The sequence below is a fragment of the Semicossyphus pulcher genome, unplaced genomic scaffold (assembly GCF_022749685.1).
Source record: "Semicossyphus pulcher isolate SPU_LCO1_2020_fin unplaced genomic scaffold, fSemPul1.0.p SCAF_65, whole genome shotgun sequence".
Classification (NCBI taxonomy): domain Eukaryota; kingdom Metazoa; phylum Chordata; class Actinopteri; order Labriformes; family Labridae; genus Semicossyphus; species Semicossyphus pulcher.
Window position 1 is genome coordinate 106,761 of NW_027211743.1, and position 21,304 is coordinate 128,064.

Below are 21,304 nucleotides of genomic sequence, written 5' to 3' on the forward strand. Positions count from 1 at the left end.
CTGTCAAGCTCATGAAGTTCGCGGACGACACCACCCTCATTGGACTCATCTCTGGTGGGGACGAGTCTGCCTACAGGTGGGAGATTGACCATCTGGTGACCTGGTGTGGTGAGAACAACCTGGAGCGTAATGCTCTGAAGACAGTGGAGATGGTTATGGGTTTTTGGAAGAAGGCAGCCTGTTCTGAGTCTGTTATATCATCATAATATATATAATATATTATAAGTCGTAATATTATGAGAATAAAGTTGTTATTTTTTAGAATAAAGTTGTAATTTAAGACTTGTTTGACTAAAAATTATAAATGTAGCAGACTGAGATGCCTCATCTGTACTCCTTTCGAGGGGTCCTTGTTGGCCAATCGCCACCTAAGGGCACCATATAAAGAGAGGTAGTGTGTCATCTTGTCGCCCTCTTTGCTCTTTGCTCTTTGCTCATAGGCCCCAACCACAGGGTCCAAAAATAGCACCCGCCACTCGCCAAATGCGCGTAAAAATCTAATTTGGCGACTAAAATAAATGAGGTCGGGGCATCAGGGGCGGTGTCCTCCCATTACTTCAAAACATACTTTAAGTTGTTGACTAAATTTTGTTTTGCAACGACTCCGCACGTTGCTTCTGTTATTTAGCTTGCGCTAGAAACATGAACTAGTCGTTGGTGGACCGTGCATGTTGCCAACTTGGCGACTTTACAAATCGTCTTGGCGACTTTTTTTTCAAAAGTGACTAGCGACAAATCTAGCGACTTTTTCTGGTGTTTTGGAGACTCTGACTTAAACGCACGTATCGTTCTTAAGTTACTGTCTTTAACGATCAGCAGGTGCACCCGTGAACCCCTCCCCCGTTCCAAAGCACTCATAGGCGGTCAGTCTCACAGTAGCCTCGCGCATGCAGCAGTCCCAGCTGCAGTCAGAGTGGAGAGGAGACCCACACCGCTTCGCGTCCACACTGCAATGAATCGCGCATGCGCAAAGCCGCCGCTGATCCCGCCCTGGCTTACAGAGCGGGATGCAAGAGTAAATGATTTTTTTTATAAATTTGGTATTCTAACATTTAACAATACATGACAAAATCGATATATGTAATGTGGATCGAGACAAAGCATGAGTCATAAAGTTATTTTGAGAAGTGATGGCCTAGTGCAATGGCATAATAAAAAAAACAAACAAACTAAGAATCGAAAGAAGAAAGTTCATTTATAGTTCTAAACATATTTAGGGTGTTTTTTACTCACTTTCTGTCTCTCCCACGACGTTATTCCTCTCTCCTACAGCGTCCATTACAATGACATGCAAATAGACAGTTATGCAAATTAGGCGATGACGTCATTTAGGAACTTCTAGCGACTTTTAGGGCAGCCAACATCTACTTTCCTTACTGAGGATTTGGCAACACTGGGACCGTGGGCGTTCTCTGTTTACTTCTATGCGTCCTTTGGACAGTCACATAGCCACCCCAGCAACCCAGTGTTGTCGGCTCTTCAGGGGCTGCTGGACGGGGAACTGACGCTACATTAGCCGGCTAATGAGGACTTGCTACAGCAGCTAATTATTGAGTTTCCATGTTGTGGAGATGTATTTCCAACTCACTACATATAAACTACAGTATACATGTACCACTGTCACTACGGGAGGCTGAGGAGAAGCTAAACACCTGAGACACCTAGCAGGAAACTGTAGAGGCTATCGCTAGCAGCTGAGCTACAGTATGGTCACTAGCGGAACTGAAGAGCTTGTAAATGACAGCCGGATGAGCGATGAAGGAGAGAGCGGAGTGCTTGATCAGAACTACTGCAAGTTTCATTGTGCAGTGGATTAATGAGCTGCCATAATAAAAAGTTTATTTTGTTTCAGTGATTAAAAATGTACTAAAGAAAAAAATAATATCAGTGTATACATACTCATTACAAGCAAAAGCCCTGCAATAAGATAAACCTGTATTAATCCCGATATTCTTACAGTACAATAACTTAAGGTAGCCTACTCATTATGCAGGAGCGCCTATTGCAGAGTAATATGTTTAATATCAGTGGATTATTATTAAAGCATTACTGCGTAGGCCTACACCACTTTTTAAATATGGAGCTGTTTTTAAGTACTTTATATTTTTCTCTAAATTCAGTGAAAAGTATAGATACATTGTAACTTCAGTACTAAAGGAAATGTCTTAGTTTATTTCTACCACAGTTTATTATTGACCTTATATCTAAGAAAGTTTTTATGGCCGGTTAAAAAATATTGTAGCGACCAGGGGGGGCCGTTGCGTGAGGCACAAAGCATTATGGGACTGTTGATGTTCACATTATTTTAGTGTGTTTAATGAGTGTGATTTAATTGTTGTGGTTATGTTGGTGTTATATTATGTGTGTGTTGGGTGATACCACTTCATCCGTTTCTTAGGGATATCCCTTGCCATTGGAAGACAGAAAGCAGTTCCCCACTCAATAAACCTTGTATGAATTGAGGTCAGGATACAATATTTATTGAACTGGGTTTTAGAAAATGATATGAATTTACAGTGATGTTATTAAAATCGCCCTTTTTGTACTGGTTACCTATCGAGGAAAAATGTAGCTTGTGTACTTTCATTTAATGTGGTGTGCTCGCCTACACGCCCACTAGATGGCAGTATTGGAGCACAAGTGGCAACCTGTTGAATTTAATGTATTGGAAGGCGGTTGATGTTCTGCATGCCTGATGTACACTTGTTAAGATCTTTTCTGATTAATGGTGACATTTTTAGTGCAGCCAATGGGTATGTTTTTAATGAAATGGTCGTGTGAATTATACATTGTGACTATTATTTAAAAAATAATCTAATTTAACTTTTATCTTTTCATGAACAGACTGTTAATTAGGAATCAGCTTTCTTGTGTCAGACATCACATTTGTGTTTACAAAGAAATTCTTGTATATTGGAGACTGGATGAAAATGTGTGCTGTTCACCTTCTGGATCAGAATGAGAACCAGCAGAAAATGTGGAGTACAGTGTCTATCGCAGCAATTTTTGCTTTAATCAGAATGTTAACCAAGTCAAAGCTTTTTCTGCCTTTCAGAAAGTAATGGGGCATTCTCAGAGAACATAGTATCACTGCTATAAAGTAGTTTAATGGCAGAGGAAATGTATTGTATGTATTCATTACAGGTCCCACCTGAGGAGGGCCATAGCAGCAGCCATCAAAGGGAGACTGGAAGCTGTGGACCTAGCCACCCATGGCTTCTTGTCCAAAATGTTTGACATAATACTCTCTATAGGCCTATTTGGAAAATCATCATCATGGTCATCAGATAATAAACGTTGGGTACATTCTGCAAATGTCCTGCCACAGTTCCTGACGAAGTTTCTAGACGCCATTCTTTGCTCTCTAAACCACCAGAGTGGCAGACTAGGCTCGTTTAGCGCATTGCTGCCTCACACTGGTTGGAATAGACACTACTTATTTCACAAACTGATCCACCCCCGCACACAATGGACTGTTCCACATACTATGGCACAGTTGCGTGTAAGTCACATGATAGCTACGTAGCCCAAACGTACCCACCAGCAAGAGCCCACGTGACCACAATGTAGCCATCCGTACAGCCCAACGCAGCACCTAAATCAAAAAGGGGTGGGTATTTTGAAGCCAACCAATAGCATGGAAGCCTTTATGGTCCAAACCGCTTAAGTTAAAAACTCACTTGTTCACAGGTCATTTTCTAACGTCTTAAAGCGTTTTTGGCGTGTTACGACGTAGTATTTTTCCATGCTAAGACGTCCATATTTGACATATAAATGCGTACGTCGGACTACACGTTTTGACCCTTGTGGCTTTCCATAAGAAAATGACCTGTTAACAAGTGAGTTTTTAGGCTTGTTCGAGATGAGTGAGACCTGTGCAGAATCGATCGTCCCCTTGCCAAGCATATTGCGTGACGGTTAGTTTAGGCTTGTTCGAGATGACAACCGGCGAGAGTAGGCGAGAGTTGCCGATTGCAGTCGGGGGAGGAGTCATAAACTTCTTTATTGACAAGTTTGCTGCTGGCTTCGTCAAGCATCTATAATACCAACACCTCACTGTAAATTGAAGTGAATAAAGTCTTCATTTGTTGTTGTTGTTATTATTATTATTATTATTATTACTATCATTATTATTTTAATTGGATTTAATATTAAGTTCTCATATTTTATTTAGGGCTTTTGATAGTTATTTCGATATAAACGTCATTGCAGTTATGTTTATTAAGACAGTGTTAATGAGGAATGAGTAAAGCATCACATTGTGAATGACAGTACTTTGAGAAAACCGTTCGGTGTCTGTCTGACACTTCATGAAGTTTAATGAATAATGATGAATAAGATAGAAGTCTCATCACTTCCTTGTGGGGGGGTGTCAAGGCTTTTTTCAGCCAATAGGCGCTTCATTCAAACCAGAACAAATCCTTTCCCATCATGCATGGAGTTGTGCAGTCGGTGGGGAGCAGCTGCACTGCCTGGCCCTGAAAACTGTGGCCCCCTCACTCCCGCTGGACTTCAAAGCCTTGCGCAGTCGGGTTTTTGTCCAACTTGCTCTGAAAACCCGACTGCGCGAGGCTTCGAAGTCCCTTTTAATGCAGCTCATTAACTCTGTATCTTCTGGGGCCATTAACGTTACTAACCATATATCTTCCTGGGAGTTCTTGTGCTCCCTTGTCTTGTAGGTTCCTGGGGATCGTTGCTGCAGACCACCTGCTGCTGCTGCTGTGGACCTGCTCGACTGCAACAACTACTAACATCAGTCTCCTCCATAGTATCATTATTGTTGCTGCTAATGCTAATAGTAGACCTGTTGACTTCAACTGTTACAATTACGATTACTACAACCTTTATCATTACTCTGCTTCTCACGCTAATTTATTTTTTGCTAATTTTCACACTAGTGTACCACTATTATTGGCATTGTAACCATAAGTATGTATTACCTGTTGTTGTTGATGTAACAAGGACATATGTTGTTGTTGTTGTAACAAGAACACATGTTGTTGCTGTCTTTGCCTGTCTCTATCCTGCATCTCCTTCTATCCCATTTTAGGCCCATCCTGTCGAGGCAGATGGCTGCTCAATATGAGTCTGGTTCTGCTCAAGGTTTCTGCCTGTTAAAAGGAAGTTTTTCCTTGCCAATGTGCCGAATATTGATAAGTGCTACTCATGGTGATTCATGTTGGGCCTCTCTTTAAATAACATAAAAAAGAGTCGGTTTAGACCTGCTCTTTTTGTAAAGTGTCTCGAGATAACTCTGGTTATGATTTGGCTCTTTACAAATAAAATTTGATTGATTGATTGATTGATATTATGTCTAACATTTTGGACAAGAAGCCATGGGTGGCTAGGTCCACAGCTTCCAGTCTCCCTTTGATGGCTGCTGCTATGGCCCTCCTCAGGTGGGACCTGTAATGAATACATACAATACATTTCCTCTGCCATTAAACTACTTTACAGCAGTGATACTATGTTCTCTGAGAATGCCCCATTACTTTCTGAAAGGCAGAAAAAGCTTTGACTTGGTTAACATTCTGATTAAAGCAAAAATTGCTGTGATAGACACTGTACTCCACATTTTCTGCTGGTTCTCCTTCTGATCCAGAAGGTGAACAGCACACATTTTCATCCAGTCTCCAATATACAAGAATTTCTTTGTAAACACAAATGTGATGTCTGACACAAGAAAGCTGATTCCTAATTAACAGTCTTTCATGAAAAGATAAAAGTTAAATTAGATTATTTTTTAAATAATAGTCACAATGTATAATTCACACGACCATTACATTAAAAACATACCCATTGGCTGCACTAAAAATGTCACCATTAATCAGAAAAGATCTTAACAAGTGTACATCAGGCATGCAGAACATCAACTCCATTCCTGTGTATCGAAATTCAACACGTTGCCAATTGTGCTCCAATACTGCCATCTAGTGGGCGTGTAGGCGAGCACACCACATTAAATGAATGTTCGCAAGCTACATTTTTCCTCGATAGGTAACCAGTACAAAAATTGTGTTTTTAATAACGTCACTGTAAATTCACATCATTTCTAAACCCCAGTTCAATAAATATTGTATCCTGACCTCAATCCATACAAGGTTTATTGAGCGGGGAACTGCTTTCTGTCTTCCACCGACAGCATGTAGGGATTTCCCTCAGAAACGGATGGTAGTGGTATTAGTGGTATTACCCAATATTATACGTGTTAACAAGTTAAGAACTCACTTATTAACAGAAAGCCACAAGGGTCAAAACATCTAGCCCGCCGTTTGCATTAATATGTCAAATATTGATGTCTTAACACGAAAGAATATGACGTCATAACACGCTAAAATCGCCTTAAGACGTTAGAAAATGACCTGTTAACATGTACGTTTTTAACTTGTTAAGAGGTATAATATTGGGTGATACCACTTCATCCGTTTCTGAGGGGAATCCCTACATATACTCGTTGGAAGACAGAAAACAGTTCCCCGCTCAATAAACTTGGTATGAATTGAGGTCAGGATACAATATTTATTGAATTAGGGTATAGAAATTATATGTATTTACAGTGAAGTTATTAAAATCGCCATTTTTGTACTGGTTACTTATCGAGGAAAAACTGTAGCTTGTGTATTTTCATTTAATGTGGTGTGCTCGCCTACACGCCCACTAGATGGCAGTATTGGAGCACAAATGGCAACCTGTTGAATTAAATACATTGGAAGGCGGTTGATGTTCTGCATGCCCGATGTACACTTTGTTAAGATCTTCTCTGATTAATGGCGACATTTTAAGTATAGCCAATGGGTATGTTTTTAATGTTATGGTCGTGTGAATGATACATTGTGACTATTATGTAAAACATAATCTAATTTAACTTTTATCTTTGACTGTTAATTAGGTATCAGCTTTCTTGTGTCAGACATCACATTTGTGTTTAGAAAGACCTTGTTAACCTTCTGGATCAGAATGAGAAATAGGAGAATATGTGGAGTACAGTGTCTATCACTGCAATTTTTGCCTTAATTAGAATATTAACCTAGTCGAAGCTTTTTCTGCCTTTCAGAAAGTAATGGGGCATTCTCAGAGAACATAGTATCACTGCTGTAAAGTAGTTTAATGGCAGAGGAAATGTATTGTATGTATTCATTACAAGTCCCACCGGAGGAGGGCCATAGCAGCAGCAGCCATCCAAGGGAGACTGGAAGCTGTGGACCTATAACCACCCATGGCTTGTTGTCCAAAATGATAGACATAATACTCTCTATTAGCCTATTTGAAAAATCCGTAGAAAATGAAATGAGTAATATATTGAGCATAAATGAGTTATTTTCTCCAGCAGTTCGCTATACCTTTTTACTATACCGTTTTAGTTTAGTTTTTTAAGGGAACATTTCACATTTGAGCTTTATTTTGTCCTCGAACTTTTTCTACAGCCCTATAGTTGATTAGATATTTGGCTGTAATGCTTGTTTTAATTTACAGTCATAACATGCATATAAAACTATATTTTCTACGATGTGTCGATGGCACTTTTGTTTTTGTTTTTGATAATGGTTTCAATCAGTTCATAAAAAAGAATACATCAAGGATTAAACATTTTATTTATACTAGATTTGTTATTGTCAATTATTACAATGTTACAATTTCATTTAGCAGACGCTTTTGTCCAGAGCGACATACATCTGAGAGTTAATCGAACACAAGCGACAGTGCAGACAGGAGGGAACGAAGTCAGTTAGTGCCAACAAACAGCTTCAAGTGCGATCGGACACTGGTGCCGACAGGCAGAGCAAAGTACGTTATTTTGTTTGTTTGTTTTTATAATAATCATCGTCAGCAACATCAACAAGGTCAGTATAGTCATCATCATCGTGAATATCCTAATCCACATAATCCACATCCTTAAAGTCAGCAGCAGCAGCAGCATCAATATCATTAAGTGCAGAAGTGTTCATGAAGGAGCTGGGTCAGGTAGTTAGGAGCCGGTTTTGTCGCTGTTTTGTAAGCAAGCAACAGGGTCGAATTTGATGCGAGCAGCGACTTGGGGCCAGTGTAGGGATATGAGCAGTGGAGTGACGTGCTGTTTTGGGTTGATTGAAGACCAGTCGCGCTGCTGCGTCCTGATTCATCTGCAGAGGTTTGAATGTGCATGCAGTAAGTTACTTATACAATTACTTATTCTAATTGTATTGCATTACTCATACAAATTTATTTTTAATATATAACATTTTGTGGAATTCATTTCTTTGCCATTTAATATGTCATTTGGTAAACGCTTTAATCCAAAGTGCCTTATGGTACAATTCATTTTTAATGTGGTTGGCCACAGTGGGAGTTGAACCCCTACTCCTGGCAGTGTAAGCGCTATGCTTCTACCTATTGCATAATCCTGTTCCAGATTCTCCTGACTCATTCCAGTTTAGCTGTTGGAATGAAGTTTTCAAATTGTCAATTGTCCAATTGTCGATTGGGTCGTGATCATAGTACTGTTAGCATATTAAATTATTCAAAAAAAAATCTGTTGCTAAAATAATGAATGAACTGTTCTAAGTCTAGTATGTCTGTAATCCATTTCAGGTTTTTCTTATTAAGTTTTATCCTCATCTATATTTAGGTCATCCACAATGATTAAGTTACCGCTTTCTTAAAATTACATTCTTTCAGCATTCAGTTATCAAGTTTTTTGTATAAATCAATATTTGATAATGTAGCGTAAATCGGTCGATTAATTATTTAATAATTAATTAGACTCGTCATAGAATGCCTGCACTCTATATTGACGAGAAGTTAACTTTAACGTTAATTAAAACACTTAACCTATCATAGGTATTTAACGGGGCACCACCCTATTTTGACAAAACAGGGAAAACATATAATTAGTTACCTAATTATTTTAATTCAGTCTCATAACCTGAAGGTTGCTACAGTCTAAAATTGAGTTCGTTTCGCGGTGTACAGAGGCTTAGTTCTTCACACACACAAAGACACTTGAATCAGTTCTTTATAAATGAAGAATTTATTGACTAATACAACTAAACATACATGAGATAACTAAATATGGTGATGAACGTGAAACGATTAATAACAGGATGAATATGATGAAAGATGGATTGAAACCTGTTCAAAGGAGTGAAGTGTAGCAGCTGAGATATTAGGAGGTATATCGCCCAAAACCTTATACTAACCTTCCTAACAAATCTGTGACTAAAGCATCAACCCCAATATACAGTAAACCAAAGTTAGACCTACTCGGAGGGTGAGGAGGGTCAACCGCGTTGCAGATGAGGCGTGTGGAGCGCGTCAGGTCGGCATGGCATGGAGCTTCAGGTGCCCTGGGCTTTAACCCGGGTAGCATCCCTCGGAGCGGCGCCGCACGGCCGGTTCGGTCTCTCTGGATGATGACGTCCCGGTCAGTCCCGCGTTGCGGCCTGAGCCGGATGGAGGCTGAGTTCGTCTTCTGGGCTCGGGACTGAGATTTTGTCCGAGCACCGGGGCTTGAGCACCGGGAGTCTGTCCCCTGCAACGGCGCGAGTTTGACCACTCCTCATATCCGAGACTTTCTCTACTTATTAAAATATTTATTTCTACCCCAAAGTAGTTATCCTAATCCATATAACCTCCCCACATGTAATACCTCTGGATTCTCAGCTGCTCATAGACTCCAAACACCACTGGATGAAAATACACAGAATGAGGTTACATGGCAGATTCCTGAGGATAAAAGTACAAATTAATGATGAATGTCCAGATCAACACATAGCAACCTTCCACACTCTTTATGCACTTCCATGTGAATGTGATACCTGGATCTATATAGATATATATATACATATATACTTGTAGGGCATATATGTATTCACAGACACACAACCTTGCTAAATTCATTAACAGATGTCCTGACTGAATTAACATTCCTTTGTCTCAGTCTCACCCCCCCTTCCCCTGCCTGTCTGCAGGTCTGGCAGAGAGAGGGGTGTTGGGTGTTGGGTGTTGGGGGGGGGGGGGGAGAACAAATGGATGCTCCAAAACTCTTTCTTCTCCCCAGGGCTCTGGGGTGTGAGTCGTTTCTGTTGATCCACCGTCCCTGGATCAAAGCATGTGGTTCCTTATTTCCCCACAGCTAATCTTGTGAGACAAACATTAAATGACCGTAATACCATGATTTATCAGATGATGTCCTTCATCTGGTGTCTGTGGGATGTTGGTCCTGCAGACGAAGAGTAGTAAAGTTTCCCCTGTGGATAACATCTTTAATTTATTGGTCCCCAGAGCAGAGCTAGTGGTCTAGCTCTCTTCCTGGTGGGGTCAAATGACCAGGTCAGGCCTGGATCAGGCCTTTCCTGATACCACGCTACAATAACATTTGTGGTGATAGTCACAATTAGAGCAACTCATTTCATACTAGCTGGCAAATTTAAGCCACTTTAATGTAATCTAAATAGAATAACGCCAACACTCATTTTGCAATTGTGTCCAATCAATTTTCTGCAAAGGATCAATGCATTACTTAAATCTAAAAATTTTCAGGGGCATTGTCACTTGCCTAGTAAGCAAGGCTCTTACTGTAGCGAGGTTTAATAATCATCTCTAACCAGTCGTGTTACCGGGTAAATTCTGGCCTCACAACTAAATTCCTCCACGGCAAAAAATAGTTCTTTTTACACTTGCACGATAACCGTCAGACACACTACAAAACGTTTTATAGAAAATATTAGAAATTAAACTGCTTTGCTCTCAGCTTGCTGCGGATGGATATGGAGTATATTGTCTCAAATGCTGTGACATTCCGCCTATCGCAAATGAAGAGGAGAGACAGACAGCTATTCTTATTGAAAGCAGAAAATTAAACTGTTATTTTGGGGCCACGGTTGTGTTGCACAATTACTTTTTTGTGTGGGACTTGGCTATAAATGTTAACTGTTGTTGGAGGATACAATATGATGTTTAAGTGAATGCAACGCTATGGCGCCATTCCCACCGAACTTATTGTTATGTTAGCTAAGTTAACTTAACGTTAACTTTGGTACGGTAGGTTAGTTACCTCGATTATGTTGTTATGGCCGATATATCTAACTAAATGTTAGCTCGGATCTGCGCTGGTTTCTATGTTAGATTGATAAATGAGGGCCATTGACTTTCATCAGAGTACTATTCTATCAAATACCTCTATGTGCATATTCACTACGTAGGCTATGGACCGGCAACAGAGGCTGCAAGCTTTGGCTGGTAGATTTCAGCACCTTGTCAATCGTCAGAACTCAACCCAAAATAAAGGCAACGGAGACAACCCTTCGAGTTCTGGCACTTTGGTTGACAGGTTAGTGCAAAATCCTCATTGTATCACACTTTTGTTGGAATCGCTAGTTTCCATGTTTCCACTGTTCAATCTATCAATCACTGTTTTAAATCAATAGTTATGTTTGAAAGATGGAAACTCGTAGTCTATATAGCTAGTTGAGAATAAAGAAGCTAGTAAGATATTGGGTAATGTATGCCTTCATAGCACTATATTAAAATTGAAGTAGAGTCTTGTATTTAGTGTTTAAAAGTGGATTACAATGGTTATAGGCTGTGCTGTTGGAAGAAAGACAAACAAGATAATGCCCTGATTCTTGTTTAATGGGTTACAATGATCCAATGATTCATATAACATGGGACAAGCTTAATTACTGTTCCACATTAGCTTGTCAATAACATACGGTAATGAGATTTATTTCTCTTGGTGTTGAGTGTCTTTATACATAGTAACAGAAATCTCTCTCTAATAACCTGTATGCCTGTATGTTATACTTATTTTTAATTATAATGAATTTATAATGCTTCATGACTACACTCATAAACACACATAATACTTTCTGATGCCCTATATCAACAGTCTTAAAAGATAATAAATGTGAAATATAATGATTTATAAGTTTCAAGTGTCTTATGGATGCTCTTATCCAGGCATATTTGCTATCTTCGTCAGGATTCTCAAAATTACTACTGCCTTAATAAGTTCTAGTAGGTGGCTTACTGAATGAAAGCCAAGATTGGTTTCACTATCCAAATTCTTATTAATACAATGATTATTGGGCATCACTGGCAATGCTGATTCCATCAACCAATGACAGTGGCTTTTAAAAATGTAATTTCTCTTTTATTCAGAGACCATCGGTAGTCATTAAAACTAACTAAACTTAATATCTATATTTCTGCTGTACCTTTAGTGTCAGTATGTAAATGGCCACCTGCCACCGTGGCTGAAACAGCCCCATAGTCATACATATCCATCTCACTCTTCATGCCTCAACCTAACCAACGAAGGCAACGACTGGCCAGTCGGAGGCAGAGTAGGGCATGCAGTAGGAAAAAAATAATACAGACTCGCAATTCCATTTTAACTGAAAATTAGGTCACAAATCACAAATCTTTCTGCCCGCCATGGTTGATCACAACACAAGATCACCTGCGTGTTGCAGGTATTACTTTCCAACACTGCTTCTGTGATTTCAGGACATTTTTGCTGAACAGGCTGATGTGCAACCATCGGAAAGAGAGACCGGCTTGCTGGAATGGCGAACCCTACGCAGCCAGCAGTATGAGGAGTTTGAGCGTTCACTGGCAATAGACAGAGAAAGGGTAAGAAAATGCAGACATATCATATGGCCATCTCACACTCTACTAACTGAGCAAAATATTGCTTTGCAGAAAAGATTCAATTTTAAACTCATTATTGTTCTGGTTGTTCTGATTGATCAATTGAATATGTCTTAAAATTATGTTTCATGTGACATCAGGAGAGAAGACAAAAGCAAGTCCAGGAGTTAGTTAGTCACCCAGGCTTTACTTATACAAAAAAAAGTCCAAAAGTCCAAATAGAGAACCAATTGTCGGAAGCATAAAGAATATTTTTGTGTTTGTTTTATATGCTGCTAAGATGACACCCCAGAAGATTTAGTAATCTATTTTAATTATTTATATACCCTTATACATTGCACTGCACTTGATTCTGACTTCTGGTTAGACCCCTAACTGTATTTGGGTGCAAACCAATGACAATAAAGTTTAATTTAATCTTCTGTAATCACATAAGAGACAATTTTGATTTGTTTATAGGTCATAAATACAAGGAAGGAAGTTGTCAAATCTATGCCAGAACCTGAAAATAGGGTAGACTTGAATTTCAAATATCCCGATGGTGGCTTGAAAAGGAGATGCTTCTTGCCCAGTCAACCTTTCCAGGTTACTTCTGTACCACCTTCTTCTTCTCATCAGTGTTCACAGATATCTGCACTTTTTTAAGGTATTGATCTACATTTCACTTTTTTAGGATATAGTTGCCTTTGCAGGCAGCGAAGAAATGGCCAGTGAAATATTTTCACTGCAAAAGGCTATGTCCCCTACTGCACACCTTAGCACTCGAGGAAGTTCACTGGCCGACAATGGCATCACTGAACCATGTACTCTGTACATTAACTGGATGTCCGGGGATGCAGTGGAGGTGAGTGATTTTGGTGTGTGTCAGCGCTGTTCTGTGAGGGCATCATTACTGTAATATTGTATAAATATGCTCTGCACTGTGACCCAAGAAACTTTGAAAGTTGCTTTCAGTTGGTTAGGCTTCTCAAGGAAAACAATTTGCCATTTCCCTGGGATGGTTAGTCAATTTGGCTTGACTTCCTCAAAATTGCTTTGGCAAAATCTTGCCATCAATTTGGATGTAAAATTGTGGATGGAGTTGAATGAGATTTCACATGCATGTTAACATTGTTTATCAATTAATTTCAGGATATTATGTCAAACTCCTCCATAGTAGATGACCAAACTCCAGCTGAACCACCTACAACAATCCCCACCTTTTCGCCTGCTCCCTCTCCAACCCACAGCCCCTCATATATCTCCATTCCATTAAGCCCAGAGCAGGAGGATATTGAAGGGCAAGTACCTGCACACATTATTTATGACGAGGCCATTATTTGGGACATTGTAGTTGTATTATACAAATAATATCCAACTTTTAAGTAATATCACATGAGAGGGAGTGATGTTGTACTGAATATCATCACAGCTGTGATTTGGTCGTAGATAATCACAGCCGTGATGATATTCAGTACAACATCGCAACCTTGAGTGTGATATTGCTTTTATACAACAGTTATACAAGCAGCAAATAGTAGTAAACATTAACAATAAACAACAGATCATTTTTGTTCCCCCAACTGAACAAGTTCATCAACTTAACTGAAACTGAACTTTTGTTTCCAAGCAACCCAAACATTCTCCTGCACTCTGTGTCTACAGGTTACTACAGATCAGCTATTTTTGTCATGTTCATTTATCTGTTTGTTTTAATTTATCATCAAGCAGTGAAATAAGAGTCTGCTGTGTGATTCAAAGGTACCAGCTTGATTAATGTAAACATACATGGTCTGCTGTAATGCTAATTAACAGTATTCAGAACAGCTGGCTGAGGCGGAGTGATACACAGTGAAAAGTTCCATTGATGTTGTTCGTCATATTGTCACTCATGGAATGCCTCTTGTCCAATCAGATTACTTGGTCGGAACTAACTGTAGTAAAAATATATATTAAACATTAAGGCTGCTCAATTTGAGATTTTCAGCCACTAGATGTCACTATTTCACTTGCCTTAGACCAAAAAATACAAATACAATACAAGATCAATTTGGCCTTTTAGATCTACAATGAGTCAAGATTCGGCAACTGCATCGCCTATTTTTCACCTGAAATGCATTTAGAATCAGATTTCAGCAGACTGTTTAGGGAGAGCTTCTGTCACCAGTTTTTAATGAGGAAATGGATGGTTTGTAAACTTTTCTCCTCAATGGCAGAATGAAATCTGATATTCAACGCATTTCAGGTAAGAAATAAGCTATGTAGTTCCTGAATCCGGGCTCATTTTTCATAAAAAACGCATAATCTAAAAGTTTGAGTGTGTTCTCTCTGTAAGCTCTATAAGTATGGCTTTAAAACCAGTGCCCTTAGAACAGAGTGCCAGGATATCAATAGAATAGTAATAATATATTAATGTTCAAAATCTCGAATTAAGATCCTTTAATTATAACATAATTAAATGTTAATCCTAGTTGATTGAAAATAAATCTAAATATAGCAAAAACATGACAGCCTACAGGAGCATGTGCAAAAACCTGACATTGCAGAACTTTGTGTTTGTGCATATGACATTAAAAAAGTTACTCCTCCCTTTTTCCCTCCTCTCGCCATACAGACCTATAGACATTACTGTCAAACTGAAGACTCTGAGGTCAAGGGTTCACCATCTTGCTCTCACAGCCAACCAGATCAATGTTCTTTGTGGTGAAGAGTTTGATTGTGCTTCAAGAGCCTTCAGACGGCCAGCCTTTAACCCAGAGTCAAAGCTGGACTCCTGATCGGACAGCTCCAAAGGCATCAAATATTTGAAGGTCCTGAAGAAGCACGCAGCCTGGCTGTTGACAGTATTGGTATGTTTAAACACGTGGACCATAGATATTTGATTTAGATTTCTCTTCTGTTCATTCACTGCATTTTGTTCATTGATGAAAATAAACAATTAACACTTCCATTTTTAAAAGCATTCTTAGTTAGTACAGCATTTTTTCACACCTGCCTTAAACTTTTGCACAGTACTGTAATTGACGTGTTATTCATTAAACAATCTGTACAAATAAGATTATTTTTTTCAACAATGTCAGAAAAGATGCTTGTTGAATTTATTCACAGCATGATTTTGACATTACTATGATCACTTATCAAATTTATTTTTTCTTTTCCAATTGTAGCCCTTCACAATACCACCTACAAAATTGTGGGCCAAATGTTGGCTGTTTGTCTGATCCAAGGGGGGGTGTCACCTACCTTTTTCTCACAAAGGCTTTTCAGCCAAGTCTCTGGTATACCATCTGGCCCAGCAACCATTGAGGAAGTAGGAAACCATGGTCTAAGGACTAAACTGGAGAAAGCAAGTTTAGAAATCCTAACACAGCTCTAGCATGTTATCTTTTGTTTTTAAATACACAGAGTGTCAAAGTTTTGGCATAGAAGATCTAAGTTCTTGATTGGTGAAATGGTGATACAATGATCGACATTTAACTGGGCATTTAGAAAAAGTATCTTGTTTGCTAACTACCAGGGAGCTATCTAACATTGTTCTTGCTTCCTTGTGGAGTTTATTCTTACTATATCAAAAATAAAAACACATTTAGCATACGTTAAGGTTAATATTATAATAGCTATAATACCTTTTTTTACTGCGATTATGGCTACTTCAGTAATATCAATGGTGAGAGGCCCTGGAAACGTCACATCCCCATAATTACAGTATAGACCTGTCTTGTGGTAATTATTGCTTTACTGACTTTCAACCTTATCTGTATTTATCTGCATTAGTTATATAGTGTGACACACACTGCAGTTGTTGCTGATGTTTTCTGAGGTGCAGTTTAGCACAGATGTCAAATCTGTTGTTCTCCTGTACCCGGACGTCAAATGCACCCCAGAGACACGGAGAACATCAGCAACAACTGCAGCATGCATCACGCTATATCCCTAATGTGGATAGATAGATATAAGGTTGAAAATCAGCAAATCTGAACTTTAAGTATTTGATATAGGTTAAGATATGCTGTAACTGGCATAAAAAGAAATCACTTCTTACCCATTATTTTCAGTCTACTTGGCAATTCTTTCTTTATATAATGTCAGATAAACTGTGCAGAGACGCTTGATGATGCCAATTATTATTTCTTCCACTGATTGAAGAACACCGTGACCGTCTTAGAGTAACAGTACAGGCATTATTGATTCACATTGTGATTTTTTTCTGTTTGTCTTTTTTGTGACAGATTCAAAGAAGGACTTGGCACTCTTGGTGTCCTAGAGGAGGTCACCTCACACCCTCAAGCTTTCCAGGGAATCTTCCTCCAGGACACAAAATCCCTGAAGGCCAGTGACATCGTGGGGCTTTTCCAGGCCAAATGTAGATCACTGCCAGCATCAAATAGGAGGCGGTTGGAAGCCAGGACGATTGCCTTTTGGAAAGATTTTCTCCTGGAGGTAGAAGGTATGGGTTCCTATGCCAATTGTTACAAAATGTCTGTGTATTATTCTACAAGTTAAATGGTAAATGTATTTGGATAACAACCATTTGAGGATACTTCTTAAAAGGTAGAAAAATTTCCTTGAGACAGCAAAATGGCCAAAAAGATCACAGAGAGGGTTTGTTATTTAATATTTTATTTTGTTTAGAATAAGGATAAAATAAAATTAAGGAACAGCTTGGATGCAGGCAACTTTCCCCCAATTCATTGCAGAGCTATTCAGTTGCCAAGCATATACAATGGATTGATTTTAATAACTTGAGTGTACTTGAAGTGTGATCGGTAGCCCTAGTAATGTAATTTGCTTCCTTGTCCCTTTTTATACAGGTGGACTTGCCCATCCAGTGACCCTTGAGCATGTCCTCATTTTTGCCACAGGCCAGCACCGAATCGAAGCTGGCATTTTTGCACCCTGAAGATGGACTGGCCTAGTTTCCCAGGGCAAACACTTGTGTGCTGGTGCTCCACCTACCTTTGGGCCAGACTTATACTGACTTCAAAGAAAACATGGAGCTCGGAATAGGCTCAGCTCATCAGTTTGGACAGGGATAATAAAACAATATTAAAGTCATCAATATCAAAACCTCAAACCTGATGTCCATCTCATTCTTATTCACACTACTTAGACACTTTGGCCATAACTTAAAACATAAGAATTCATATGCTATATAGAGTAATTGATTTATGGCCTAATTAAAAGTATTACTCATAGGATAATGCATCGTTAAGTTTAAACATGAAAACACAGCACATTAGATTTGTATTTATACTTTATTTTGTATTAAAAGGTATCTGCTCACATAACAACAGAGCTGCACTCAAAAAATATCCACACAAGACAACATTTAAAAGACGCACAACAAGTTGTTGACTTGCTCTAAGAGTTTTAAAACACTCTAAGACAGGTAGTTGAGGACCAAAATATCAGTTCCAAAACTGTCTCTAGCTCCACCAAAAGGATTTATGTGCTGTCTGAACTGCAACTGTTCATCACTGGGTAGAAATTGGTTGACAGGAACCTGAACTGTTTTAAACCAGTCAAAGGCAGGTACTCTTGTCCCCTGGTCCTTCACTGCAGCCGCACCCTGGTCCTCCACTGCAGCCGCCACCAAGCCAACGGCTGCAGCCGCCCCTTGGTCCTCCACTGCAGCTGCACCCTGATCTCCCCCTGGAATTGGCTGCTCATCCGCTCCAAATTGACCGGTGTGATGTTGCAACTGTTGTGCAAGGCAACCATGCACAAAAATCTGATGTGTCTGGCGGTCCTTAGCCCGTGGTGGTTCCATTGAGAAATAATCTCAGGTCACGGTTTATCCGGGGCAGGTAAAAAAAGTGAAGAGCCCAGAAGTGCATTTCGTTGCCCAAGTAAATTTTTCCTTCGCTCTCCAGGTATGTGAACAAGAAATGGTAGACGTTTGTAACACCTCTCCAGACATCGCCCCACAGCCTCTCGATGCGTTGGTTATGAGTGCTCCTCCCTCTTAAAGCACTCCCCCGGGTTGAGCCGTGGAACACATCCATAAAGAGACAAGCATTGTTTGGAGGGGACTCCATGGTCACATCTGACTCTGGATGGGACACCATACTGGCTGATAGCTTCCACAAACAGGTCCATTACGGTGTTACTTCTGTTGTTGTTAGAAGCTTGAAGAAATACCACAAGTCGACTGTAACCATCGACTCCTCCATGGATCACAATCCTCCACCTAAAAAAAGATGAATAAAGGGAGTAGAAGAAGGGGGGGGGGGGGAGAGGGTGAAGGAGGGAGAGAAAATAAACACATTTCAATTACATTTTAAAGGTATCCACTCAAAAGACAATGGGGAAAAATGCTGTTGGCTGTAGTAGCACAACATGATCTAGTAGGCCATTAATAATTTAAGAACACAAATGGCTTGAATGCAGCTGCAGTGATTTGTATATTTTTCTGTGCTACATGTTGGGCTTTCGTAGCAAAAAAAAGTCCTAATCACTGTCCAGTCAAGTGATTTCCCACCTCTTTTTTAAAAAAGACAAAAAATAAAACAATGCACTCTATCAGTCTAATGTACTGAAAATCAACGAAGACAAACCTTGTCATTGTTATTATCAACCCCCCAAGGGTGACCCACTGATCACTGTTAGGGCAAGTAAATAGAGCAGAGTAAAACATCTTCAATTGCCACTTACCTAATGAGCTTGTGGTTGCCATCAAGATGCCACAGTGAATTTGGCCCTGCTACTTGATAGGTTCTCCTGCGAAGCCTGTGGGACCTAGCCCGAAGCATTGTCATTGCCAGAGACGATCTCCATCAAGTGGTTATCAAGTGTGTCATTGGTTAGATCTGTGTAGCGACCCCTAAGTGAAAGATTGTACTGTCTATAGAAGACAATAAATAAAAAATAAGAATTGAGATCTATTTCTGGTAATTAGGGATGTCCTGATCAGAATCTGAGCTGATCACAGCAATTGATGGGTATCAGCCATATAAATCCCAATCAAATTCTGACACTTTTTCTTTAAGCAGAGCTATTCGATTACCAATCATATCTTACCTACATTGGATTGGTTTTACTCAGGTTTATATGCTTGAAGTGTGCACTGTGCAGCTATAACACCTTGAGAAATACAACCAGGACTCGGCATCAGCAGATATTCAATATTAAATGACTCAGATTCGGGGTGAAAACACTTGATCAGGACATCCCTAGTGGTAATAAACAACAAACCACAATAATGATTGCTTTACAGAGCTTGCTTAACAAAACTTAGTTTAGTTATGGAAAAAAAGATAGGCAAGGTCTGCTATGTGGTATACAGTATAATGAGCATCACAGTTATTTTTCATTCCAGATTTGCGATTTCAAATACACAATAGTTTTGTTTTCTTTATATCTGATTCATAGACAGGGCAATTCAGCAATGTTTCTTGACCCTCATATGATAAAACACTTTGTAAATAAATCAAACAATAGACACGTACCTTAAGCGTCGCTTCACTGTGCTTCTTGACACACCTAATATGTTGGCAATCTGTTTTGCAGAGAAGTTAAATGACAACAACATCTGCAGCTGCTTTTGGGTTATTTGGTACACCGGTCTCCCAGTCTGTCCTCCCATTTGAGGCACGGTGAAACCAGGAAGAACTCTAGACCAAGAGAAACCCAGGATTAAGAAAAAGGATATTTTACTGTTGTTCCACGCAATCCCAACCCCTGTGCTGGACTGTTCCCACTACAAGTTGGATCTTGAGATTTACAAAGCCAACAGTATATTACGTTGCTATAGACACATTTACCCAATTAAAATGCAAAGCAAATCAATTTCATGTACCCAACACTTTTGAGTGCACAAGGGATCAAGGTCAGCAGGAAGTACCACATACACACATTAATTTAAAGATAGAGCTTCACATTGTGTGTCTTTTTTTCATTACAATGTTAGAAGCATTGTGTTTTGAATCTCTCATGTTCAAATTCTGTCTGAGGGCAGTGAGGCATGGGATGTCATTCCCAAGCTCAATTTAGGTTTCTGTACCAAATTTTGGTCACCTGAGTGTGCAGGTAGACAGTATCATTCAGAAATTGTTAGAATGACATATTTGGGCTACACATTAAAGAGCTATTTAAAAAACACAACTGTTCAATATGACAAACAAACTTACCAGGTTGTTGTTGGTCATGATTGCTGGCATCCTGAATTAACTCGCTGATGAGCCCAAGCATTTCATCGTCCACTTCAGGTTCAACCGAAGGTCGCCCTCTGGCCCTGGGAACACTTGTCGCCATTTTCTCCAACCTGTTAGCGTTACACAATATAAAGAGTCTTATATAAGGGTCAAAACGTGTAGTCCGACGTTCGCATTAATATGTCAAATATGGACGTCTTAACACGGAACAGTACAACGTCATAACATGCTAAAAACGCCTTGAGACATTAGAAAATAACCTGTTAACAAGTGAATTTTTTACTTCTTATGACGTATAATATTGGGTGATACCAATTCATCCGTTTCTGAGGGGAATCCCGACATACAGTCGTTGAAAGACAGAAAACAGTTTCCCGCTCAATAAACCTTGTATGAATTGAATTCAGGATACAATATTTATTGAACTGGGGTTTAGAAATGATATGAATTTACAGTGATGTTATTAAAATCGCCATTTCTGTACTAGTTACTTATCGAAGAAAACTGTAGCTTGTGTACTTTCATTTAATGTGGTGTGCTCG

At 39.4% G+C, this 21,304-nt stretch overlaps 1 protein-coding gene across 1 annotated transcript; it reads left to right on the top strand.

The window, feature by feature from the left end:
• The first annotated feature begins 11 nt into the window (after positions 1 to 11).
• Positions 12 to 17,631, top strand: LOC138611029 (uncharacterized). Its single transcript, XM_069683907.1, has 8 exons — positions 12 to 152; positions 12,201 to 12,323; positions 12,487 to 12,612; positions 13,304 to 13,474; positions 13,762 to 13,910; positions 15,224 to 15,458; positions 16,839 to 17,056; positions 17,421 to 17,631. The coding sequence occupies exons 1-6, from the start codon at positions 12 to 14 to the stop codon at positions 15,384 to 15,386; spliced, it is 873 nt and encodes a 290-aa protein (XP_069540008.1). The 3' UTR covers positions 15,387 to 15,458; positions 16,839 to 17,056; positions 17,421 to 17,631.
• The last annotated feature ends 3,673 nt before the right edge of the window (positions 17,632 to 21,304 follow it).